Source organism: Rana temporaria, chromosome 11 (genome assembly GCF_905171775.1).
Source record: "Rana temporaria chromosome 11, aRanTem1.1, whole genome shotgun sequence".
Lineage (NCBI taxonomy): Eukaryota > Metazoa > Chordata > Amphibia > Anura > Ranidae > Rana > Rana temporaria.
Genome location: NC_053499.1, coordinates 35,268,016 through 35,294,084, shown reverse-complemented (window position 1 = coordinate 35,294,084; position 26,069 = coordinate 35,268,016). Strand labels below are relative to the sequence as shown.

Below are 26,069 nucleotides of genomic sequence, written 5' to 3'. Positions count from 1 at the left end.
AACAACAGGGCACTATTCTTCCAACCAACAGCAATGATGGGGCCCTATTCCCTCACGAATACCAACAATGTGGCTTTATTCTTCCCTCTGACAGTAATGATGGGACATCATTCCTCCCACTGACACCAACTTCAGTACCCTATTCTTCCCACTGACACCAATGATGGGGCACCATTTCCTCCCTTGATTCCAACAATGGGGCACTATTCCTCCCAATGATAAGGGCACTATTTATTGCCCCAAAACCAACAATGGGGCAATAGTCCTCCCATTATTACAAATGATGGGGCATTATTTACTCCCATAGACACCATCTACCCCACTAGCTACAGTCCGGCCTCCTCAAAGTCTGAAGGACAGTTAACTGGCGCTTGGTTCAAAAAAATTGGGAGACCCCTGCTCTAGAGGAACCCTAATTGGGAAATACTGCTATAATTCCAGACTGGAGCACACATTGTTTGAAACTTTTAGAAGTTAAACAGTCATCTCTTGCAATTGAGGAAACTGCTGGAACAAGTGCTGAAAGTTGACCTATTTATTTTAGAAAGGTCAGCACTCCCAAAACTGAAATTACATTTTAATTAGATACCAGAGGGCTTCATCATCCACCCTTTTAAATATATATATATTAGGACCTTTGTGATCAAGCTCTCTGTTCCCAGTACCGTCCAGCTGGAGTTTTCATGTATTCTTAAGCACTTCATTAGCTTAGTGACCTCTTGCTGCAGCAAAAGAAGTGATAATCCTTTGTATGTAGAGGTCAAAATAAGAAAACCCAGTGGGGAGAACTTACTGCTGGAACTACAAAGAGATATAAAAAATCTAGCGGTTGATTGAAGCCATCTCTACCTGCCATCTCTCTAACTGTACAGACTGGCTCTTTAAAGGCCCTGTCACCACTCCAAGTCTATTAAGATGAAGAGGTTTTGTTAAGGCACTTACAATAAATGCCTTTTATTTCTGATTAACGTGCCCCGCAAACACGTAGAGAAGTGCTCTGGGCGGACGCCGTGCTTGAGCTGTATAAACTGCTTCACATAAGGATTCTCCAGCCGCTGCCTGGAGCAGAGGTGACGTCAGGGCCGGGGAGGAGCAGCCGTTGCCTCAGGCTAAAGCAGTGATCTTCAAACACTCCGGCAAAGCGTCGCAGGCACAGCGGAACATCAGATGAGTTTTTAAAGCACTTTTATCAGAAAAACTTAAAAAGAAAGGCGGCCACTGCTTCTGCATTGCAAGCGCTTTAACAAAACCTTTTCATCTTGGTAGTCTTGAAGTCGGGACAGGTTCTCTTGAAACAACAAGCACTAACACATTCATCACTGAACACCAAAGAGATACGGTTATAGTATTGAAAAAAAAAAAAATACACCTTTTACAAATGTATTATACACCACTATAATAAAAATTGTTGTTTTTTTGTACTTCTATTAAGATTTAAAAAAGGAGGGTAAGTAAAAACTGCCCTGTAAACGTTCGTGTGATAAAGACATAGAGACGGTAGTGTAATCCCAGCTGTGTGCGCTACAGGCGGAAACTAGAACCAGTTTTGTATTGGATGTAGATTTTACGTGGAACTTGGTTTATTCTAGAGTGGAATAGAAAGTTTGTGTCTTGTATGCATGGCGCCTCTCTTAGTTTTGTTGCCTGCGTTTCGCAGATCTCATTTTTTCAAAGCGCGACTCCATTTCTTCCAAGACTCGGGGGGTGTACCGGACCACCAGTTTTACCTTGCCTTGGGCGGCTTTCAGGAGCTCCACCGCTTTTTCATGATGTTCGCCTTCCACGCTCTGCGAAAGAGAAAAATATGATGAGCAATCTTATTTCAAAGTCAGAGAATATAGTACAGTATCGAGAGTCAGTGAGCAATCCTTCACTGCTGTTACAATCATTTCTTCCATTTTTAAAAGATAAATTCACATTTTGTAAAAAAATATTTAACCACTTCCATACCAGCCGCCGTCATATGACGTCCACAAAGTGTCTCTACCATCCAGAGTTGACGTCATAGGACGTCCTGGACTTTGAAGGGGGATATCTGAATGATGCCTGCAGCGAGAGGCATCATCCAGATATCTATCTCTTGTGCCGGCGATTCTGCACAACATAAGAATGATCATAGCGGCGGTTCCGCCGCTAGATCGTTCTTACAGGCGGCGGAAGGGGACATCCCCCCCCTCCCGCCGTCATTCGGTGCTTCTCCGGGCTCTCCCGTGCCATCGGGGGCCCAGAGAAAGAATCGTCCGGCGCTGGCAGGAAGTATAGAGATGACTGGTGACCAGATGGTCACCAGTCATCTCTATGACCGTCGGAGGACCCGGGCGCGATGTGATGACGTCACGCCCGGGTCCCGTAAGTAAACAAAGCCGCGATTGCGGCTGTAAGCCACATTATTCATGAGATCAGTGAATTTTTTTCACCGATCTCATGGTTTCCAGCCTGGAGGAGAGATGTGGGGTCTTATTGACCCTGCATCTCTCCATAAAGAGGACCTGTCACACACATTCCTATTACAAGGGATGTTTACATTCCTTGTAATAGGAATAAAAGTAATAAAAAAATTAAAAATAAATAAAAAAAGTGTAAAAAAATAAACATGTAAAATAAATAAATAATAATAATAATAAAAAAAAATTAAAACGCCCCTGTCCCCGGTAGCTCGCGTGCAGAAGCGAACGCACACGCAAGTCCCGCCGACATATGTAAACGCCGTTTAAACCACACATGAGGTATCGCCGCGTGCGCTAGAGTGCCAGCAACAATTCTAGCACTAGATCTCCTCTGTAAATCTAAACTGGTAACCTGTAAAAAATTTCAAAGCCTTGCCTATGGAGATTTTTAAGTACCGAAGTTTGGCGCCATTCCACGAGTGTGCGCAATTTTAAAGCGTGACATGTTAGGTATCTATTTACTCGGTGTAACATAATCTTTCATATTTTACAAAAAAATTGGGCTAACTTTACTGTTTTGTTATTTTTTTAATTCATGAAACAATTCTTTTCCCCAAAAAAGGCGTTTGAAAAATTATTGCGCAAATACCGTACAAGATAAAACGTTGCAATGACCGCCGTTTTATTCCCTAGGGTGTCTGCTAAAAAAACATATATAATGTTTGGGGGTTCTGAGTAATTTTCTAGCAAAAAAATTATGATTTGTACATGTAGGAGAGAAGTGCCAGAATAGGCCTGGTATGGAGGTGTGTATAACAGCCCTGTATGGAAGCGGTTAAATGCACATCTTTTTTGCAGGTAAAAACTGAGCATTATTTTTACATTGCAGTCTTTAACCTCTTCCAGACCAGCGACGTAACCGCACATCGCTGAAATTTCGGTGGTTATACCCGGATAATGCTTGCAGCCGCAGGCATCACCCCGGCACTGTCTGCAGTCCTAGCGGCTGGACTGCTTTTACCTGTGCTTTGCTTGGGCTCTTTGGTCCCACCGGGAGACCAACAGTCACATTTGGTAATCCGTAAGCAATGACATGACATCACTTCCAGTTTATCCAGACTGAACCCTATGGACTAAGACTGGGTTGCCATTAAAGGGGTAGTAAACCTCTTGTTTTTTCACCTTAATGCATCCTATGCATTAAAGGGGTTGTAAAGGTACAATTTGTTTCCCCTAAATAGCTTCCTTTACCTTAGTGCAGTCCTCCTTCACTTACCTCATCCTTCCATTTTGCTTTTAAATGTCCTTATTTCTTCTGAGAAATCCTCACTTCCTGTTCTTCTGTCTGTAACTCCACACAGTAATGCAAAGCTTTCTCCCTGGTGTGGAGTGTTGTGCTTGCCCCCTCCCTTGGGCTACAGGAGAATCAGGACGCTCTCTACGTTGCAGATAAAGGAGGTGTGTTTTAGTGGGAGTCCTGACTCTCCTGTAGCCCAAGGGAGGGGGCGAGCACGACACTCCACACCAGGGAGAAAGCCTTGCATTACTGTGTGGAGTTACAGACAGAAGAACAGGAAGTGAGGATTTCTCAGAAGAAATAAGGACATTTAAAAGCAAAATGGAAGGATGAGGTAAGTGAAGGACTGCACTAAGGTAAAGGAAGCTATTTAGGGGAAAAAAAAAATTGTACCTTTACAACCCCTTTAACCACTTGCCCACCAGGTGAATTCTGGCACTTCTCTCCTTCATGTGAAAATCACAATTTTTTTGCTAGAAAATTAATCAGAACCCCCAAACATTATATATTTTTTTTAGCAGACATCCTAGGGAATAAAATGGCAGTCATTGCAATACTTTTTGTCACACCGTATTTGCGCAGCGGTCTTACAAGCGCACTTTTTTTGGATAAAAATCACTCTTTTGAATTAAAAAATAAGACAACAATACATTTTGCCCAATTTTTTTATATATTGTGAAAGATAATGTTACGCCGAGTAAAATGATACCCAACATGTCACGCTTAAAAATTGCGCCCGCTCGTGGCATGGCGTCAAACTTTTACCCTTAAAAATCTCGATAGGCGACGTTTAAAAAATTCTACAGGTTGCATTTTTTGAGTTGCAGAGTAGGTCTAGGGCTAGAATTATTGCTCTCACTCTAACGATCGCGGCGATACCTCACTTGTGTGGTTTGAATACCGTTTTCATATGCGGGCGCTACTCGCGTATGCGTTTGCTTCTGCGCGCGAGCTCGTCGGAACGGGGCGCTTTAAAAAATTTTTTTGGGGTTTTCTTATTTATTTTTATTTAGTGTTATAATTTTTTACACTGAAAAAAAAAAAAAAAAAAAAATTGATCACTTTTATTCCTATTACAAGGAATGTAAACATCCCTTGTAATAGAAAAAAGCATGACAGGTCCTCTTAAATATGAGATCTGGGGTCAAAAAGACCTCAGATCTCATAATTAGACTTAAATGCAAAAAAAAAAAATAAAAAAAAAAAAAGTCATTTTTTCAAATGACAAAAAAAAAAATGTTTCTTTAAGAGGCTGGGCGGGACTGACGTTTTGACGTCACTTCCGCCCAGCAGAGCTATGAGGACGGGTGAAGGAGATTTCTCCTTCAGTCCCGTCCCCGCTCAGCTGCCGGACACATCGGATCCCCTCCGCCGCTACCGACGGCTCCGGTAAGCGGCGGAGGGCGCGGGAGAGGGGGGGGCCCCTCTCCCGCCACCGATAACGGCGATCTCGCGGCGAATCCGCCGCGGAGACCGCCAATATCGTGTACACCACCGCCCCCTGAAAAGATGAATATCTCGGTTGTGGCAGCAGCTGCTGCCGTTATCGAGATATTCAACTTTAAAAAGAGGACGTCTTTTTGACATGGGGCGGTGGTCAAGAGGTTAAGGTGAAAAAACATCTGACTATTATCGGCCCCCTCAGCCCCCCTGTTCTACTTATCCGAGCCTGGGAAGTCCTGTGTCGAGAACGCGATGCATCTTTGCCCGGGGTTCTCAGCTCTTCATTGGATAGATTGATAGTCAATCAAATCCAATGACGCGGGCACCAGGGGCGGGGCCGAGTCCTGCATTCGGCGGCTATGGTTGCTAAATGCTGGACACGGGAGCGCGCCCGCAAGGTAACCCCCTTGGGAGAGGGGGAGATTACATTTTTGGACATGTGTATTCATTATAGCACTTTAAAGCGTAGTTATGCAGGAGCACTGCACAACATAAAAAATATACTATTGATGAGTACCACAAATGATACCCTTGGTTCAATTACCCACTCACTAAACTGAAAATTAAAGTAAACTATTCTTCCCACTGACACAATGATGGGACACTATTCCTCCTACTGACACAATGATGGGACACTATTCCTCCCACTGACACAATGATGGGACACTATTCCTCCCACTGACACAATGATGGGACACTATTCCTCCCACTGACACAATGATGGGACACTATTCTTCCCACTGACACCAATGATGGGACACTATTCTTCCCACTGACACAATGATGGGACACTATTCCTCCCACTGACACAATGATGGGACACTATTCCTCCCACTGACACAATGATGGGACACTATTCTTCCCACTGACACCAATGATGGGACACTATTCTTCCCACTGACACAATGATGGGACACTATTCCTCCCACTGATACAATGATCGGACACTATTCCTCCCACTGACACAATGATGGGACACTATTCCTCCCACTGACACAATGATGGGACACTATTCCTGCCACTGACACAATGATGGGACACTATTCCTCCCACTGACACAATGATGGGACACTATTCCTCCCACTGACACAATGATGGGACACTATTCCTGCCACTGACACAATGATGGGACACTATTCCTCCCACTGACACAATGATGGGACACTATTCCTCCCACTGATACAATGATCGGACACTATTCCTCCCACTGACACAATGATGGGACACTATTCCTCCCACTGACACAATGATGGGACACTATTCTTCCCACTGACAATGATGGGACACTATTCCTCCCTCTGACACAATGATGGGACACTATTCCTCACACTGACACAATGATGGGACACTATTCCTCACACTGACACAATGATGGGACACTATTCTTCCCACTGACACAATGATGGGACACTATTCTTCCCACTGACACAATGATGGGACACTATTCCTCCCACTGACACAATGATGGGACACTATTCCTCCCACTGACAATGATGGGACACTATTCCTCCCACTGATACAATGATCGGACACTATTCCTCCGACTGATACAATGATCGGACACTATTCCTCCCACTGACACAATGATGGGACACTATTCCTCCCACTGACAATGATGGGACACTATTCCTCCCACTGACACAATGATGGGACACTATTCCTCCCACTGACAATGATGGGACACTATTCCTCCCACTGACACAATGATGGGACACTATTCCTCCCACTGACACAATGATGGGACACTATTCCTCCCACTGACACAATGATGGGACACTATTCCTCCCACTGACACAATGATGGGACACTATTCCTCCCACTGACACAATGATCGGACACTATTCCTCCCACTGATACAATGATCGGACACTATTCCTCCCACTGACACAATGATGGGACACTATTCTTCCCACTGACACAATGATGGGACACTATTCTTCCCACTGACAATGATGGGACACTATTCCTCCCACTGACACAATGATGGGACACTATTCCTCCCACTGACACAATGATGGGACACTATTCCTCCCACTGACACAATGATGGGACACTATTCCTCCCACTGACACAATGATGGGACACTATTCCTCACACTGAATTGGGGCTCTATGTCAAAGAGAAGACATATACTAAAACCAGACAGGACCAAGAAACGGAACGGTTACAGCCCTGAGGCTCAAAATTCAGTTCTTGGTCCCATCTGGATTTTGTGCACAGCACCCGTGGTGTGGGTAAATCGCAGCAAGAGTATGAAAGCAGCCCTATACTTCTATGCCCAACGTATTGCTTCACACTGACCTGGAGCTCTCTTCTTTCATGCTGTTGGCACCACTCTGGAGACAACTACCCGAAATAAGAGGTGGGGTGCAGTTGGTATCACTCCACATGGGACAGGGACCAGCACTACAGAGGAGGCATCAGCTTATACGGCTCTGGCTCCCTACTACACCTCCAACTTTACAAGTAGTCCCTCTGCAATGCACTCTGTTTAATGTTCTGGAATAGCGGGTCAGCAAGCCCAGACTGCGATATACCAGTCACCTGTCCGCAATCTACAGGTTGCTGACCCCCTTCTTAGAGCGATGTCTCTGCCATAAGATGCCTTTGTTCCTTTATATCTGGGAGTCTCTGCACCACCTTCTCCTTTCTGATAATAAAATAAATAAAACTAATTAGCAAGAGAGGGAACTCCTTACTATTGCATACCCTAGAATGCAAGTTCATAAAACTCTCCAATAGAAGCCCTCAGAAATATAAAATAGTCTCAGCCAGTGGCGGCTGGTGCTCAAAATTTTTGGGGGGGGCGCAAAGGGAAAAAAAATTGCAGTCTCACTGTGCCCAAATGCAGCCACTGTTACATGCCATCAAACGCAGCCACTGTTACATGCCATCAAACGCAGCCACTGTTACATGCCATCAAACGCAGCCACTGTGCCATCGATTTGCACCACTGTGCCATGCCATCAAATGCAGCCACTGTGCCATCAATTTGCACCACTGTGCCATGCCATCAAACGCAGCCACTGTGCCATCAATTCGCACCACTGTGCCATGCCATTAAACGCAGTCACTGTGCCATGCCATCAAATGCAGTCACTGTGCCATCAATTTGCACCACTGTGCCATGCCATTAAACGCAGCCACTGTGCCATACATTGTCACCACTGTGCCATGCCATTAAACGCAGCCACTGTGCCATCCATTGTCACCACTGTGCCATCCATTGTCACCACTGTGCCATGCCATTAAACGCAGCCACTGTGCCATCCATTGTCCCCACTGTGCCATGCCATTAAACGCAGCCACTGTGCCATACATTGTCACCACTGTGCCATACATTGTCACCACTGTGCCATACATTGTCACCACTGTGCCATGCCATTAAACGCAGCCACTGTGCCCTTTAATGGTCGCCGCTGTGCCAATTGTCCCCACTGTGCCCTGTAAATTGCTTTCTTCACCCCCCGCCCGGCACTTACCTTTACTGGTTTTAGGCATCCACGTCCCACGATGTCTTCTCCCGCCCTCGATGACTGACAGGCGTCTCAGCCAATCAGGTTACCGGTAGCCAGAACCGGCCAACCTGATTGGCTGAGACGCCTGTCATCTTATTCAAGGGGCGTACAGTCTGTGCGCTCCGAGAATAAGCTTCCGGGACCCGAGGGCTGTATTGGGAAAGCCTATCAGAACTGTTGGCTTTGATAGACATTTCCGTACAGCCAACCAGCTGGCGTTATTCAGATGGCCGGACATTGAGCGTCGACCATCTGAATAACAGTGGCAGCGGCGAAAATAATATAGATTCGTGCAATGCATGAATCTATGTTATTTGACTCAGTGGCGGTGAGAGCCAGAGGGGGCGGCGCTCCAGCGCCCTCTATGGACGAACCGCCACTGGTCTCAGCTGATATAACATGGTAGATAATAGTGGAGGTATCAAAACCTGTCCTGATAATGGAATAACACTTGGACATCCTTCCTCTCTGCATAGGCAAAAACATGAATGTTCAGCCAAGCAGTGATGTTTATAGAGAAGACAGCAATGCCTGAGGGTGGAACAATTATGTCTATTTGGCTCCTTAAGACATTCAGCAAGCTCATTTATCAGCCTGCAAAAGAACTGTTTGTGCTGGCAACAGCAGGCAGTCAGTTTAGGACATAAAAAATAGATTAAAGCTAAATTCCTGACAATCCGATAAATTCATACGAGGCATATGCTTTACCTGCCAAATGATTTCTATCCATCCGTCCTTGAGATTTACAATGCTCTGCCAGAAAGCAGAAGCATCCTGGAGACCTGACCTTTCTCTGCTGCTGCTAGCCAATACAACTAGTTCTTGTCCCAATAAAATGTGAGCGGTCACCCTATCCTCAGACTATTGTGTCCTCTCTGCTGCATCAAGCAAAGGGCACTTCATGAGAGACTGCAAGTTCCCCACTTTGGCCTTCATATAAATGGGACATACAATTCAGACTGCAGTGTATAAAGAAGAGTGGACGGCGATATTTGCTCTTTGTTTAAATTCATTCCCTTAATGTCTTTTTTATTGAACACCTACCTCTATGAGCTGGTTTATCTGCCTGAAGTTGAACTTTATAGGTACCCATCACCACAAGATGACTGACTGTTAACCACCTAAGGACTGGAAAGATTTGCCCCCTTAACATCCCTTGTGACAGTAATAGGCAGTGACAGGTACTCTTTATGGAGGGATCAGGGGTCTATAAGAAAGTATTCCAAATGCCAAGATCCCCTCCTGCTGCTTGTAATAACAGCTGAGCGGCTGCTTAGCCACGTCAGTTATTATAAAAAAGCTGACCGCCCGCTCTAAAGAATGGTACCGGGTTGATGCCTGTAGCTGCTGGCATCACCCCGGTACAACCCCTTGAAGCAATCGGCCATTCCAATAATCGTTCGACCCCCTACTAATTACTAAAGAAAAGTAAAGCAGTTCTTTGTGCCGACCCTGAAAAGAGGCAAAGTCTCTTCTTACCACCCCATTCACGGAGAGAAGCTGGTCCCCGCGCTTCAGAGAGCCTTGTCTGTCTGCGATTCCACCAGGGATAATGCGGGAAATATAAATGGGAGAGTTTTGCTCTTTTCCTCCCATTATGTTGAATCCAAGGCCTTCTTCTGTTTTGGGGAGTTCAACAACCCTGGGGTGCGAATGGCCTTCGCTTGCAGCAAATGCAGCTACAGTAGCCTAGAAGATAAAAAGGATAATTTTATGTAAAGTTCAAAAATAAAACATCACTTCACCCCTGAGCATAATTCAGTAAAGGACGGCATGGAAAGTTCAAAAATAAAACATCACTTCGATCCTGAGCAGAATTCAGTAAAGGACGGCATGGAGGTGTAAACTGCAGGTTAAACGTATATTGCACTCTTCTATAAATGACTATATGCTACTACTGCCATCTAGTGGACAGATGGCAATATTATTTTTTTCTACTTAAAGTGATTCTAAAGCGATTTCAGGGAATGCCTGTGTAAGCTTGGGGGTGTATGGACTTCACCTAGCATCAAAGTCGGACCAAAAAAGTACAGGGGCTACTTTGAAGTCGCACAGATATGAATGGTTCTCATTGGAAATCATGCGACTTTGCAGTTCCAAGTCACAGGACAAGTCACACAAGTGTGAAAGGGGCCTAAAGGTTGTAATTGAAAAAAATAAAACAACAAACATGATATACTTACCTGCTCTGTGCAATGGTTTTGCACGGGGCAGCCCCATCCTGTTCTTTTTTTGGTACCCCTTTGGTGGTCCTGTCTTCTTCCCCCTGCCGAGTGCCCCCAATAGCAAACCTTTTGCGACATTGTCATTGGTTCAATGGCTGTGATTGACAACAGCAGGAGCCAATGGCTAGCGCTACTGTGCGAGCCAATGAGGAGAGAGAAACCTGTGAGAGCCCAGGTAAGGGGGCTGCACCCAGAACGTTTTTAACCTTAATGCATAGAATCCTTAAGGTAAAAAACCTTCTGCCTTTAGAACCACTTTAATATGGTTTTAAAAACTCACATATACCCAGTGAAGTGACTGGCCTCAGGTGATACACAGAGATTAAAAAAATCCTCCTACATAAGTTGTATCTGTTTATTTGCAGTATTCCCGCCTCTACAGCCGTTAAAAGTCCAGAATTTTTAAAGCTTTTCTGAGCTTTCAGAAAATAGGACAGCACAGTGTCTAAGTGGTTAGCACATCAGCCCAGAAGCACTAGGGTGATTGGTTCAAATCCCAACCACAGCACTACCTGCCTGGAGTTTGCATGTTCTCCCTGTGCCTGCATGGATTTCCTTTGGGTACTCCGGTTTCCTCCCACACTCCAAAGACATGCTGGTAGGTTAACTGGCTCCTGTCTAAATTGGTTTTAATATGTGTCTGTATGATTGTGAGTTTGGGACCTTTGATTGGAAGATCCTTGAGGGCAGGAACTGATGAGAATTTACAATATATGTATGTAAAGTGCTGTGTAAATTGACGGCACGATATAAGTATCTATAATAAATAAACAAAAACAGGGGAGGAGAGCTGAAGTTATAAGCTGCAGTGAGGAGATCTTTGAGAGCTGATTGGAGAGAAGGGACACACCCCCTTTTACAGAGCACAGAGGCTGTCAATCACAGGCTAGCGCTCCCTCCCGTCACCTTTTTTCTCTTGGTGTCAGGAAAACGTGTCAGAAGTGACTCATGCCGATAGTTGGAGAATGAGGCAGCAGACAGAAATGACACTCAGTGATCTTATTTAAAACAAGTACAAGTACATCCTATTGAAGGATATGCTTTGTTCATATTTTATGTCTGAGGTTTACAACCACTTTAACCAAAAAAGCATGAAAAATCTTATTAACCACTTGTCAACCGCCCGCCGTCAAAAGACGGCGGGAGGAAGACTCTGTTATTCTGGGCGGACGTCATATGACGTTGCGCCTTTAAAAGCCACTAGGGAGCGTGCGCGCCCGTCTCGTCACTGGGGACCCGATGCGCGTGTCCGGCGGCCACGATGGCCACCGGGCACCCGCGATTGCCCAGTAACTGAGCAGGAAAGTGGATTTGTGTGTGTAAACACAAAGATCCAGGTCCTGTCAGGGAGAGGAGACCGATGCTGTGTCCCTTGTACATAGGGACAACCATCGGTCACCTCCCCCAATCACTCCCCTCCCCCCACAGTAAGAATCCCTCCCTAGGGAATACATTAACCCCTTGATCGTGTTAACCTCTTCCCTGCCAGTCACATTTACACAGTAATCGATGCATTTTTATAGCACTAATCGCTGTATAAATGTAGCTCAGATCAATGCTGCAGGCATCTAGGTGAGTGTGTGTTTTTTTTGAGGATCCTGCACTTCTCTTTTAAGTTATATATATATATATATATATATATATATATATATATATATATATATATATATATATCTCAATTACTGTATGCTGTCTTTCAATCCAAAGAAAATCTGACATTCAGTTCTAACAGACTAATCGGCCATCAGAATCACAGGATGCCCTTACACCTACATAAAAAGTAGGGGCACCTGGCCAGTGAAAAGGATCTGCAATAACATATATCAGAAGTCATGTAAACAGAAAGAGATCTGGGTAGAGAATTGTCATAGGAGAAAACACACGATGGACCTTACCTTTGCTGTTGCGTTGGCTCTCACCTCTGGGCTACTGTTGATATCCACAGTCTCATATACATGTTCATAAACCTTAAACAATTAAGACAACATTATCAACTGTGCTTTCTTCTCAAAACTCTTTCTACAAACACTTACCTAAATTTAAATATTTTTTCTAACAATTTCCAAAAGTTAACCTGTCAGGTTTCTAAGTGAATAATTATACTCACCAGTCATCCAGGAGTAGGGACAGAGCCAGAGGAATGAATAAGGCCAATGGTGAGCACCAGTGGCGGCTGGTGTTCAAATTTTTTGGGGGGCGCAAACAAACGAAAAAATAAAAAACATCAATTGCCGCCACTGTGCCCATCAATTGCCGCCACTGTGCCCATCAATCGCCGCCACTGTGCCCATCAATCGCCGCCACTGTGCCCATCAAACGCCGCCACTGTGCCCATCAAACGCAGCCACTGCGCCCATCAAACGCAGCCACTGCGGCCATCAAACGCAGCCACTGTGGCCATCAAACGCAGCCACTGTGGCCATCAAACGCAGCCACTATGCCCATCAAATGCAGCCACTGTGCCCATCAAACGCAGCCACTGTGCCATGCCATCAAATGCAGCCAGTGTGCCCATCAATTGTCGCCACTGTGCCATGCCAAACGCAGCCACTGTGCCATCAATTGTCGCCATTGTGCCATGCCAAACCCAGCCACTGTGCCATTAATTGTCGCCACTGTGCCACGCCAAGCGCAGCCACTGTGCCATGCCATTGTCGCCACTGTACCCATCAATATTCACCACTGTGCCATGCCATTGTCGCCACTGTGCCCATCAATTGTCGCCACTGTGCCATGCCATTGTCGCCAATGTGCCATGCCAAACACAGCCACTGTGCCATGCCATTGTCGCCACTGTGCCCATTAATTGTCGCTACTGTGCCATGCCAACAGCAGCCACTGTGCCATGCCATTGTCGCCACTGTGCCATGCCATTGTCGCCACTGTGCAATGCCAAACGCAGCCACTGTCGCCACTGTGCCCATCAATTGTCACCACTGTGCAATGCCAAACGCAGCCACTGTGCCATGCCATTGTCTGATAGACATTTCCAAAGACAACCAGCTGCTGATATTCAGATAGCCGAGGGGGCGTGGCTTGCCGTGACACGTCACTGATCGCTGTTCACAATGAGAGGGAACATTCGATCAGTGACATGTCACAAGGCAGAACGGGGAGATGTTGTGTTTACACTAACATCTCCCCATTCTTCGGCTCTGTGACCCGATCGTGGGACACCGGTGGCGATCGGGTCCCGCAGTCAGGGAGCTCACAGCAGGGTCGCAAGCATACCAGCGCGCGACCACACGGCTCGCAAATTAAAGGGGACACACCTGTATGCCCATTTGCGCAGCCGTGCCATTCTGTTGACGTACATCATCGTTCGCCGTTCAAGAATCGGTTAAAGTGATATTAAAGTTAAAAAAAAAAAAATCAAATAAACATGTCACACCTACCTGCTCTGTGCAGTGGTTTTGCACAGAGGAGCCCCGATCCTCCTCTTCCCTCTGGCACTCCTGGCCCCTCCCTCCCGCCAAGTGCCCTCAGAGCAAGCAGCTTACAATGGGGGCTCCGGAGCCGCTGCTCTACGTGCCTATTCACACACAGAGCTGCGGCTCGGCCCTGCCCGCTCCCTCTCCTCATTGGCCCAGTGGCTTTTATAGACAGCAGTGGGAGCCAATGAGGGGGGAGAGTGCCCAGAGAGCCGAGGCTCTCATGCACATCACTGGCGAGAGATCAGGCTCAGGCAAGTATTAGGGGGGCTGCTAAACAGAGAAGCTTTTTTACCTTCATGCATAAAGGTAAAAAAACCTTCAGCCTTTACAAACACTTTAACAGTGAAGATGAAGTATACTCACCTCTCTGACAGCATTACAGAAATCACTCTGCAGGACTCTCTGCAATGCATGAAGCTTGTGTGGGGGAACTTCACCACTTCTCTGGAGCTTTTCCAGCAGCTCAATAGCCCTTGAGATATCTAAAAACAGAAAACAGCTTATGTTAGACTTTAAATACAAAACTGTGATCTTTGCAGAGTGACTGCTTCATGATGACTGTACTTTATCTGTAGGTGTCTTAAAGCTCAACTGTAAGCAAAGAGCCAGATACACACATTAAATACGGTGCTTATCGGGAGGCTCTACCCAAACTCAGGAGTCCCAAGACTCACACAGCTCTACTACATCCTAAAACTTACACAGCTCTACCACATCCTAAGACTTACACATTTCTACCACATCATCCTAAGACTTACACAGCTCTACCACATCCCAAGACTTACACAGCTCTACCACATCCCAAGACTTACACAGCTCTACCACATCCCAAGACTTACACAGCTCTACCACATCCTAAGACTTACACAGCTCTACCACATCCTAAGACTTACACAGCTCTACCACATCCTAAGACTTACACAGCTCTACCACATCATCCTAAGACTTACACAGCTCTACCACATCATCCTAAGAATTACACAGCTCTACCACATCCCAAGACTTACACAGCTCTACCACATCATCCTAAGACTTACACAGCTCTTCCACATCCAAAGACTTACACAGCTCTACCACATCCAAAGACTTACACAGCTCTACCACATCCAAAGACTTACACAGCTCTACCACATCCTAACACTTACACAGCTCTACCACATCCCAAGACTTACACAGCTCTTCCACATCCCAAGACTTACACAGCTCTACCACATCCCAAGACTTACACAGCTCTACCACATCCCAAGACTTACACAGCTCTACCACATCCCAAGACTTACACAGCTCTACCACATCTCAAGACTTACACAGCTCTACCACATCCTAACACTTACACAGCTCTACCACATCCCAAGACTTACACAGCTCTTCCACATCCCAAGACTTACACAGCTCTACCACATCCCAAGACTTACACAGCTCTACCACATCCCAAGACTTACACAGCTCTACCACATCCCAAGACTTACACAGCTCTACCACATCCCAAGACTTACACAGCTCTACCACATCCCAAGACTTACACAGCTCTACCACATCTCAAGACTTACACAGCTCTACCACATCCCAAGACTTACACAGCTCTACCACATCCCAAGACTTACACAGCTCTACCACATCCCAAGACTTACACAGCTCTACCACATCCCAAGACTTACACAGCTCTACCACATCCCAAGACTTACACAGCTCTACCACATCCCAAGACTTACACAGCTCTACCACATCCCAAGACTTACACAGCTCTACCACATCTCAAGACTTACACAGCTCTACCACATCCTAAGACTTACACAGCTCTACCACATCCTAAGACTTACACAGCTCTACCACATCCTAAGACTTACACAGCTCTACCACATATCAAGACTTACACAGCTCTACCACATCCCAAGACTTACACAGCTCTACCACATCTCAAGACTTACACAGCTCTACCACATCCCAAGACTTACACAGCTCTACCACATCTCAAGACTTACACAGCTCTACCACATCCCAAGACTTACACAGCTCTACCACATCCTAAGACTTACACAGCTCTACCACATCTCAAGACTTACACAGCTCTACCACATCTCAAGACTTACACAGCTCTACCACATCCTAAGACTTACACAGCTCTACCACATCCTAAGACTTACACAGCTCTACCACATCCTAAGACTTACACAGCTCTACCACATATCAAGACTTACACAGCTCTACCACATCCCAAGACTTACACAGCTCTACCACATCCCAAGACTTACACAGCTCTACCACATATCAAGACTTACACAGCTCTACCACATCCCAAGACTTACACAGCTCTACCACATCCCAAGACTTACAGAGCTCTACCACATCATCCTAAGACTTACACAGGTACCTGGTTTTGACAAGTAACCCATCCCACTCCTGGTCTGATCACCACTGCAATCCGAGTGGAAGTCCCCCCCCCTCCTTCCCCCACAGTCTTCTGGGACACATCACAGGTCCAAGAAAACTGTGATACCATTCGCAATGTGCAGCGCAGCTCAAGCAATGGGTTTTGCCAGTGCATGAACCCAAAGCTATGACTAAACACTAGATATAGTGTGAAACGCGTCAGCTGTCCAAGGTTCAATTGCTGTGACTTGTAGTGCTGTTCCTATTTTAAATAAAGGCAACCATTGTTCAAGAGTGCAGCTGTCCAGAAATACGTCCTTGTTATTCCTGCCTTGCTGATTGCATTGCCTGCACCTGGGATCTCTGTGGGGTGGACTGTTGCCTAGGTCTCCACCTGGAGCGGCCATCTCTCCTTCCATGGAGCCAAAGCTGATTGAAAAAACGGCTCAGGTGAGGACAGCGCTGGATCCCTGGACAGGTATAAGTGTCCTGTCCTTATTTTAAAAGTCATCAGCTACAGTATTTGTAGCAACTGACTTAATTATTTGGGGGGGGGGGGAGATTGGAGCTTCTCTTCAATAAACTACTGCATGTTTCATTTGCTTTACTACAAGAATTAGGTCCTGTTCACAAAGGGTGATTAGCCTTGTGCTGGACCATCATTTCCCGCCACGGGGATGCACGCACAAGTTGCGTCCATCCACATGCTGGCATCCCAATGTTGTCTATTGGGACACACAGCTGCACGAATATGACATACAAATCCCTGAATGCACACAAGGTGAGTTTGGGGATCCACACCTACCTGACATATTGGGTCATCACAGAGGCAGGGACACTGGCATGGGGATGCACGCAACACCTGTGCATCCCAGTGCCAAAAAAAAAAAAACAGCCCTGCACGGGGCACGGAGCCAATTGGCCTGTGTGAACGGGGCCCTAGCAGAACCAGCTGGAAAAGAAAACAGCAAAACACAGGAAAACTACAAAGTGGCAAATACATAACCAAAAGGAGAGGGTATAGTGGGCACTGGTCTTATAAACGGGAAATCAGAGTGAGGGGCCCGGAACAGAGGGTAAATATTCAATGGCGGATGTGTACAATAAAAAACAGAATAAGCGACGGTAAGAGATCTCATTCATAAAAGTGGTTTATTATTTCTGCCTGTAGTTCTGGGACAGGGATATTGTTTAAATAGACAATGCTCTCTAACGTTCTGGAAATCTTATACGATTAGCGCAAACAAAGCCTAGATAAATCCAGGAACCAACAATTGTTATCTCAAGTCATAAAAAACTGACATTGGTGACATTATACCAGGAGGAAATTCTGTGTTTGGTCCCCACAGTTTGTTCCTGTGTAAAATGATAGCCCATAGTCATCACATTTGTGTATTTGTTCCTGGCCAGATGTTAGACAATTCAAACACATACTGAAAAGCCTGTATTCAAATGTACCCAATGCACTTGTTTATAAAGCCGAACTCCAGCCAAAAATAATCAATTAAATGGCTCAATAAAATAGAAGATAATAAAACCAGTTATTGCTGCAATTTTCACATTCAAGCCAGAGTGTTTCCCCCACAGTACTCTTTTCTGCCATTAGATGTCCTCAGTCTGAAGACCAGCATCATTCAACTCACTCCCTCTGAGTTCAGGAGGTCACCATGGGCCTGCCCCAGCCTGTGACTGGACAGTGAAAAGAGAAGCAGCAACGCTTTCTCCTCCCATCAGCATGCTTCTAGTTAGCACATGAAATGATTGGCTCTTTGTGATTGGCTTCTTCCTCTCAAAATCTAGCTCTGCTGTACAGGGAATGCAGGAGGCCGATTCTAGGAGGAACTTCACCCTCATCTTAAAGCTGGGGTCCGGCTTTAAAAAAAATAAAAATAAAAGTCAGAAGCTACAAACACTGTAGCTGCTGACTTTTAATAAGGACACTTGCCTGTCCAGGGTGCCCGCGATGTCGGCAGCCGAAGCCGAGCGAACGCATCCTCGGTGAGGGAATCAGGAAGCGAAGCTTTGCGGTTTTACTGCCCCATTCCCTACTGCGTAAGCCGTGCGGCGCTATGTGAATGGGCGGATGTCTCCTGAGACACACACAAGGTCCCAGAAGACACTGCTCCCTATTTCCCAGAAGGCAGCAGCGCGAGGAGGAAAAGAAAGACGACCACCGCGGAAAAGGAACTGGCAGATTAGGAGATTTGCCTAGTAACAGCCACTTCTGGTAAGTGTGATATATATATATATATATATATATTATATATATATATATATATATATATATATATATATTCAGTTTTTTTTGTAGCCTTTTTGGCTATTTTTCTTTCTTTTTAGAGTGGACCCCCTGCTTTAAAAGATTATAAAAAAAAGCAATCTTTACACATGTACAGTAAACAACAATGTACGGATACCAATTGATAATTGTAGGTTTTTTATTCTTTGTATACCTTATTTTTCTTTTCCTCCCAAGGTGGCCATTTTCACTAAGGGTAGTTGAACTCATCTCCTTTTACTTCCCAGAACTCTGCCTAGAACTCTGGGTCTGCCTTCCAGGACAAGTGACAGTGCACATCATCTGAGGTGGAAAGCACTGGTGACGTAGCCTTCCCAGGGTGTACCTGTGAGGCTCTGGTTACATTACCAGTTCCTCACTAAACCAGGAAGTGGAAAAACAGAAAACAGTTGCCTGCCTAATAAAGAGTTCCATGCATATAGCTACTATATCCTCCAAATAGTAAACCAAGCATGCAGCATTGTGAGTAAGCGGTAAAGATAAATGCTTTCATGTACTCATTGACCTCATGTGCAGTGGCCAAGTGGTTTGCACTTCCGCCTAGCAGCATAAGGGTCATCGGTTCGAATCCAAACCATGGCACTACCTGCCTGGAGTTTGCATGTTCTCCCTGTGCCTGCGCGGGTTTCCTCCTACATTCTAAAGACATGCTTTTAGGTTTATTGTCTCCTGTCTAAATTAGCCCCAGTATGTGTATGTATGAATGTGCGTTAGGGACCTTAGATTGTAAGCTCCTTGAGGGCAGGGACTGATGTGACTATAGGTGCGCTATACTTTCTGGCAGCAGCACAAGATAAGGAGGGGTGCAATGTGATGGTGGAGGGACTCTTGACATCTGATGTAAGGGGTGAAGGGTGGTGTGGGGGTAACAATAATGCTGATGCGATCCGCAATGAAATGGAGTCTGACACCCCTGTTGTAGAACCTCAGGATACTACAGCACCTTACAGCTTCCACAGGGGCCAATCAGGTATCCCATATGTATATACTTACATCTTACCAAGCTGGCCCTATGTATGTTTGTATGTATGTATGCCAGGGCTCGACAAATCCCGGTCACCAGATCGCCATGGCGACTAGAAATAGGGTCCTGGCGACTTGGCTTGGAAGGGGGGGTGAGCCGTTGGTATTACAAGTTATTACCACCAGATGTGTAAGCTGGAGCCATCTGGTGGTGGCCGTTGGTATTACAAGTTAAGCATTACAAGTTAAACAGCAATTCTAATGTAATTTTTCACTATTTTTCACTGCCATCTTCTTGCCTCTAATTAGAACCCCCAAACATTATATATATTTTTTATCCTAACACCCTAGAGAATAAAATGGCGATCGTTGCAATACTTTCTGTCACGCTGTATTTGCGCAGCGGTCTTACAAGCGCACTTTTTTGGGGAAAAAATTACACTTTTTTTAATTAAAAAATAAGACAACAGTAAAGTTATCCCCATTTTTTTTTATATTATGAAAGATAATGTTACGCCGAGTAAATTGATACCCAACATGTCACGCTTCAAAATTACGTCCGCTCGTACCCTTTAAAATCTCCATAGGCGACGTTTAAACAATTCTACAGGTTGCATGTTTTGAGTTACAGAGGAGGTCTAGGGCTAGAAGTATTGCTCTCGCTCTACCAATCGCGGTGATACCTCACATGTGTGGTTTGAACACCGTTTACATATGCGGGCGCTACTCACGTATGTGTTCGCTTCTGCGCGCAAGCTCGTCGGGACGGGGCGCGTTTTCTGGCTCCTAACTTTTTTAGCTGGCTCCTAGATTCCAAGCAAATTTGTCAAGCCCTGATGTATGCAATATACATCATCCCTGGAGTTCAGCTCTAATCGCTGACACTTTTTTTTTTTTTTTAAACTAGCCCGGAGTTGGGCTATAACACAATCGTTTTTCTTTTTTTTTTGCTGAATAAGCCTGTTAATCTTTCCTCAACCCCAACACTGACCTTGGTGTAGACACACAAAAAAAGTGCTTGCTTGAAGTGTAAAGACTATATTAGCTGTACAGCTCCCACATAGTATCTGTTCACTTAGCAGCCATCTGTTACACCAAGAAAATACTCCGCAGAGCTCCAAATCTTCTCTCTCTCCTTGGAGTCTGATGACATTAACTCTAACTGAATTTAGCGAGTGGGTGAGGATCATCTGCAAAATACACACATACATATATATATATATATATATATATATATATATATATATATATATATATATATATATATACACACACACACACATACACACACATATATATACTGCTCTTAGCTGTTCACAGATACGGGATCTTCTAGAAAAAGACCCAGAATAAGTAGAAGAAATAAAGAATTCTTGCCTATGTACAGCTCATAACATCACTAAATCTAATGTGGAAAACCAAACTATGTTTATACATTAGCAGTCCTGACATCTCAGCACATAGTAGATCGGATTGACGTCCACACGGACACTTTGTTAACCTATATGATATTGATGTGGACAAATGCCATAATCAATGGCTTAAAGTGGTTGTAAACCTCAGACATCAGTAATGATCCGCCCCGTGAACCTCCGCTTGCTCAGTGGGGATCGCTCCATTGATCCCCGCTGAGCCGGCGGATGACAGGGCGGTCCCCGCACACTGTGCAGAGACCGCCCTGTCTTTTCTTCCTCTCTCCCCTATGGGGAGATCCGATCCGCAGACGGAAGGAAAAATAGGGTTTCCCTCCATCTGCAGAATCGGAGCATTGCGGAAGCGGGCGAGATCGGGTGTCAGTGGATGTTCATTCGCTGACACCCGCGATCTCATAGGGACCAATGTATGTCCCTTTTTCATCCGCACACGGATCTGCACACGGATGGATGAAAAAGCGGACATACGCTCCGCACGTGTGAAAGGAGCCTAAGATCAAAGGAATACACTTGTAGCTAGATTCACGTAGGGTGTCCTAACTTTGCGGCGGCGTAGCTTAGCGTGTTTAGGCTACGCCGCCATAAGTTAGCGAGGCAAGTACTTGATTCTTAAAGTTCTTGCCTGCTAAGTTACGGTGGCGTAGCCTAAAGCGGGCAGGCGTAAGGGCGCCTAATTCAAATTTGTCTGAGGGGGCGTGTTTTATGATAATGAGGCTTGACCCGACGTGATTGACGGTTTTTTTAACTGCGCATGCGCCGGGCGCCTACATTTCCCAGTGTGCATTGCAGGTAAGTATGCTGCACGGGCCTATTGATTTTGACGTGGACGTAAACTACGTAAATCCCTATTGACGGACGACTTACGCAAACGACGTAAAATTTTCGAATTTCGAAGCGGGAACGGCGGCCATACTTTAACATTACTGTTCCATCTATAAGATGGAATAACTTTAGGCCTGATGAAGCGTTACGTAAACGGCGTGTCTGTACTGCGTCGGCCGGGCGTACGTTCGTGAATAGGCGTATCTAGTGATTTACATATTCTATGCCGACCGCAATGGAAGCGCCACCTAGCGGCCAGCCTAAATATTGCACTCTAAGATAGGACGGCGCAAGCCGTCCTATCTTAGATAGGTTTAAGTGCATCTCTGTTTGAGAATACACTTAAACTTAGGTGGGCGCAGATTCCGACTTAGGTTGGCGTATCTACTGATACATCGACCTAACTCTACCTGAATCTAGCTATTGGTGTGTAAACAAGCAACGTTTAACCACTTACCCCCTGGGCACTTAAACCCCCCTCCTGCCTAGACCAATTTTCAGTGCTGTCATTCTTTGAATGAGAATTGCGCGGTCATACAACACTGTACCCAAATTAAAATTTTATAAAAAAAATTCCCACAAATAGAGCTTTACTTTTGGTGGGATTTGATCACATGTGCGGGTTTTATTTTTTGTTAAAAAAAAGACCGATATAAAAAAAAACACAAAAAACTGTTTTAGATTTTGTTAAAAAATGTTGCAAACAGGTAATTTTTCGCCTTCATTGATATACGCTGATGAGGCTGCACTGATGGGCACCGATAAGGCGGCACTGATAGCTGGCAGTGATGGCCACCGATTGGCAGCACTGATGAGGTACCACTGGTGGGCATTGATAGGTGGCACTGCGAGCAGACGAGATGGCGGTGCATCTTCCTCTTCGGAACCGAAGTCCCTTGTACAGAAGTCGGCGATCAGCTTTTTTCTCCTCATGCTGTCAGCGTGAGGAGAAAAAAAAAAAAGAAAAAGATTACCGATCTTCTGTTTACTTCACGTGATCAGCTGTCATTGGCTGACAGTTAAACACATGGTAAGGGGCCGGGATTGCCCCCTTACTCCAATCACCTAAGTCTCAGTGACTCAGTAATCACAGCGCAAGCCCTGCAGGGGGCGCACGGAAGCATGCAAAGGGGAGAACGTCTATTGACAGCCTCCTGGCAAAGTAGGTCCGCACTGTAGCCGTCATTCGGGTTAAACACTGTATTTGTTGGTTTCAAGTTAAAATCTTTTTTTTTGCTAGAAAATTACTTAGAACCCCCAAACATATATTTATTATTGAAGAAGGAAAATCACCGCTCAAGGTGGGTCTGCTATAGGGTCATACACAGGTGTAGGATTCCAAGGGTGCTGGCAGTGCACTAGGCAAGCATTGGCGTAAAATGAAGGATGGATGGCCGCACTCCAAACCAAACAGGTAACCGACGTTTCGCACTGACTTAGTGCTTATTCACTAAGTCAGTGCGAAACATCGGTTATCCTCCTGTTTCTGTTGCTGTGATCTGGTATGTTTTTGCTGTTCGTTTAAATAAAGACAACCTGTTTGGTTTGGAGTGCGACCATCCATCCTTCATTTTACGCCAATATATTTATTATTATTTACTTATTTTTTAGCAGAGACTCGAGAGAATAAAATGGTGGCTGTTGAAATATTTTATGTCTCACTGTATTTGCACAGCGCTCTTTCAAATGCAATTTTTTTGGGGGGAAAAAATGACACTTTAATTAATTAAAAAATAACTAACCAGTAAAGTTAGCCCAATTTCTTTGTATAATCACGAGAGAATTGTGATCTTTATTCTAAGCAAACAATTGTGATTCTCATTTCGGCCAGAATAGTGCAGCTCTAATACCAGTTCACAGATCTCTGTATAAAGGCGGCTCCTCCCAGGAAACCTAACAGGCTGAGACATTAGCAGAACACCTCCCCCATCTCACATACATAGGACTGCACAGCCCTGGACATGTCACCCCCCCCCCCCCCGCGCTGTCTTCCCTGGAGTGTCCCTCCTGTCCCCATTCTCATCACCCCATTCCCATCACTCTATTCTCATCACTCCATTCCCCTCCTCCATTCTCATCACCCCATTCCCCCCTCCATTCTCACCCCCCCCAATTCCCCTCCTCCATTCTCACTCCCCATTCCCCTCCTCCATTCTCATCACCCCCATTCCCCTCCTCCATTCTCATCACCCCTCCCATCCCCCCCTCCTTCATTCCAATCACTCCATTCCCCTCCTCCATTCTCACCCCCCTCCCATTCCCATCCATCATCACCCCCACCCATTCTCATCCCCTCCTCCATTATTATCCCCCCATTCCTCCCTCCTTCATTCTCACCCCCCATTCATTCTCACCCCCTCCTTTATTCTCATCCCCCCCATTCCCCCCTCCTTCATTCTCACCCCCCCATTCATTCTCACCCCCCCATTCCCCCCTCCTTCATTCTAATCCCCCCATTCTCATCCCCCCTCCTTCATTCCCCCCCCCCCCCCCCATTCCCCCTCCTCCATTTTCATCCCCCCCATTCCCCCCTCCTTCATTCTCATCCCCCCCATTCCCCCCTCCTTCATTCTCATCCCCCCCATTCCCCCCTCCTTCATTCTCATCCCCCCCATCCTTCATTCTCATCCCCCCCATTCCCCCCTCCTTCATTCTCATCCCCCCCATCCTTCATTCTAATCCCCCCATTCCCCTCCTCTATTCTCATCCCCCTCCTTCATTGTCACCCCCCCATTCCCCCTCCTTCATTCTAATCCCCCCCATTCCCCTCCTCCATTCTCATCCCCCCATTCTCATTCCCCTCCTCCATTCTCATCCCTCCCCCATTGCCTTCCTCATCCCCCCTCCTCCATTCTCATCCTCCCCATTCCCCTCCTCCATTCTCATCCCCCGTCCTCCTTCCCCAGGCTGTCACCCCTCCTACCCTGCACTGTTACCCTTCTCACCCCTCCTCCACTGAACGATCACTAATCCACTCCTGTCACCCCTCCTCCCCTCTATCCGGGCTCGGTGTCTGTGTGTCCCGCACACCGCAGTACATGGCAGAATATCGCACACATCTCAGGTCGGGGTGAGGACGGCCAATGACAGCTCACCTCTCTCCAGCCTTACAGGTTCTCCGGACGCCGCCATCTTGTCTCCAGGCCGAACCGGAAGTGCGGAAAGCGGAAGTGACGCGCGGTGCTCGGCGTACTGCGGTTGCTGTGGAGACAGGGATGGGTCAAGTCCGAGCCCTCATAATGCGGCAGGTTGGTTGTGCTGGGACTTGTAGTTCTACAACAGCCAGGAAGCCAGACCATACATCACTGTAATGTCAGAGCTGGCTTCTATGATTCACACCTCCCAACATTCTGATACGTTACCTACGAGCAAAAGTATGTAGGCGTAGGACACGCCCCTGCCACACCCCCTTTAAGCAGAATTAACCCCCCAAAAAAGGATAATTAAATCCACAAGTGCTTTCTTTTTCTTTTTTTCTTCTTCTTCCCACTACAATTCCTTTATATTGGCTTCTAAAATGTACAAATGCTTCCTGTTCAAGCAATTTTGGGGGAGGGGCCAACACTGAGACAGAGAGACTTGGACAATAATAATAAGTCTGCAAAGCTGAGGGGGGTCACATGGCGCAGGCGCCAAGCATCACAGCGTAACACATTCTCATCATCTGTCTCTGAAGATCCATCACAGATCGCACTTCAGAGGGACAGCACTTGTGTAAGCAAGCCCTGAGAGAAGCCTTTCCAGACCTGACCCCTGGTGGTGGATCATAGGAAAAGCCTCCAGGAACATGCTTTCTACGCAGGCGCCCCTTGGCACTTTATGTGTGTCTCTCGGATCCCTTCCAGACTCTAACCTGTCATTTCCTGTTATAGCAGTCT

General features: G+C 46.0%; 1 protein-coding gene across 1 annotated transcript; it reads right to left on the bottom strand.

The window, feature by feature from the left end:
- Nucleotides 1-1,411: 1,411 nt before the first annotated feature.
- On the bottom strand, nt 1,412-25,394 carry LIN7C (lin-7 homolog C, crumbs cell polarity complex component). Its single transcript, XM_040328343.1, has 5 exons — nt 25,287-25,394; nt 14,668-14,786; nt 12,766-12,837; nt 10,125-10,334; nt 1,412-1,787 (listed from the first exon to the last, which is right to left on the bottom strand). The coding sequence occupies exons 1-5, from the start codon at nt 25,321-25,323 to the stop codon at nt 1,632-1,634; spliced, it is 594 nt and encodes a 197-aa protein (XP_040184277.1). The 5' UTR covers nt 25,324-25,394; the 3' UTR covers nt 1,412-1,631.
- Between the last annotated feature and the right edge of the window lie 675 nt (nt 25,395-26,069).

Bases quoted from the DNA above. Each gene is read 5' to 3' on its own strand.
- LIN7C (XM_040328343.1), bottom strand. From the start codon at position 25,323: ATGGCGGCGTCCGGAGAACCTGTAAGGCTGGAGAGAG. The intron at 14,787-25,286 runs GTGAGCTGTCAT...TTCTGTTTTTAG, and splicing joins ACCTGTAAGGCTGGAGAGAG to ATATCTCAAGGGCTATTGAG. The intron at 1,788-10,124 runs GTAAGAAGAGAC...TCTCTTTCGCAG, and splicing joins TTCTCTCCGTGAATGGGGTG to AGCGTGGAAGGCGAACATCA.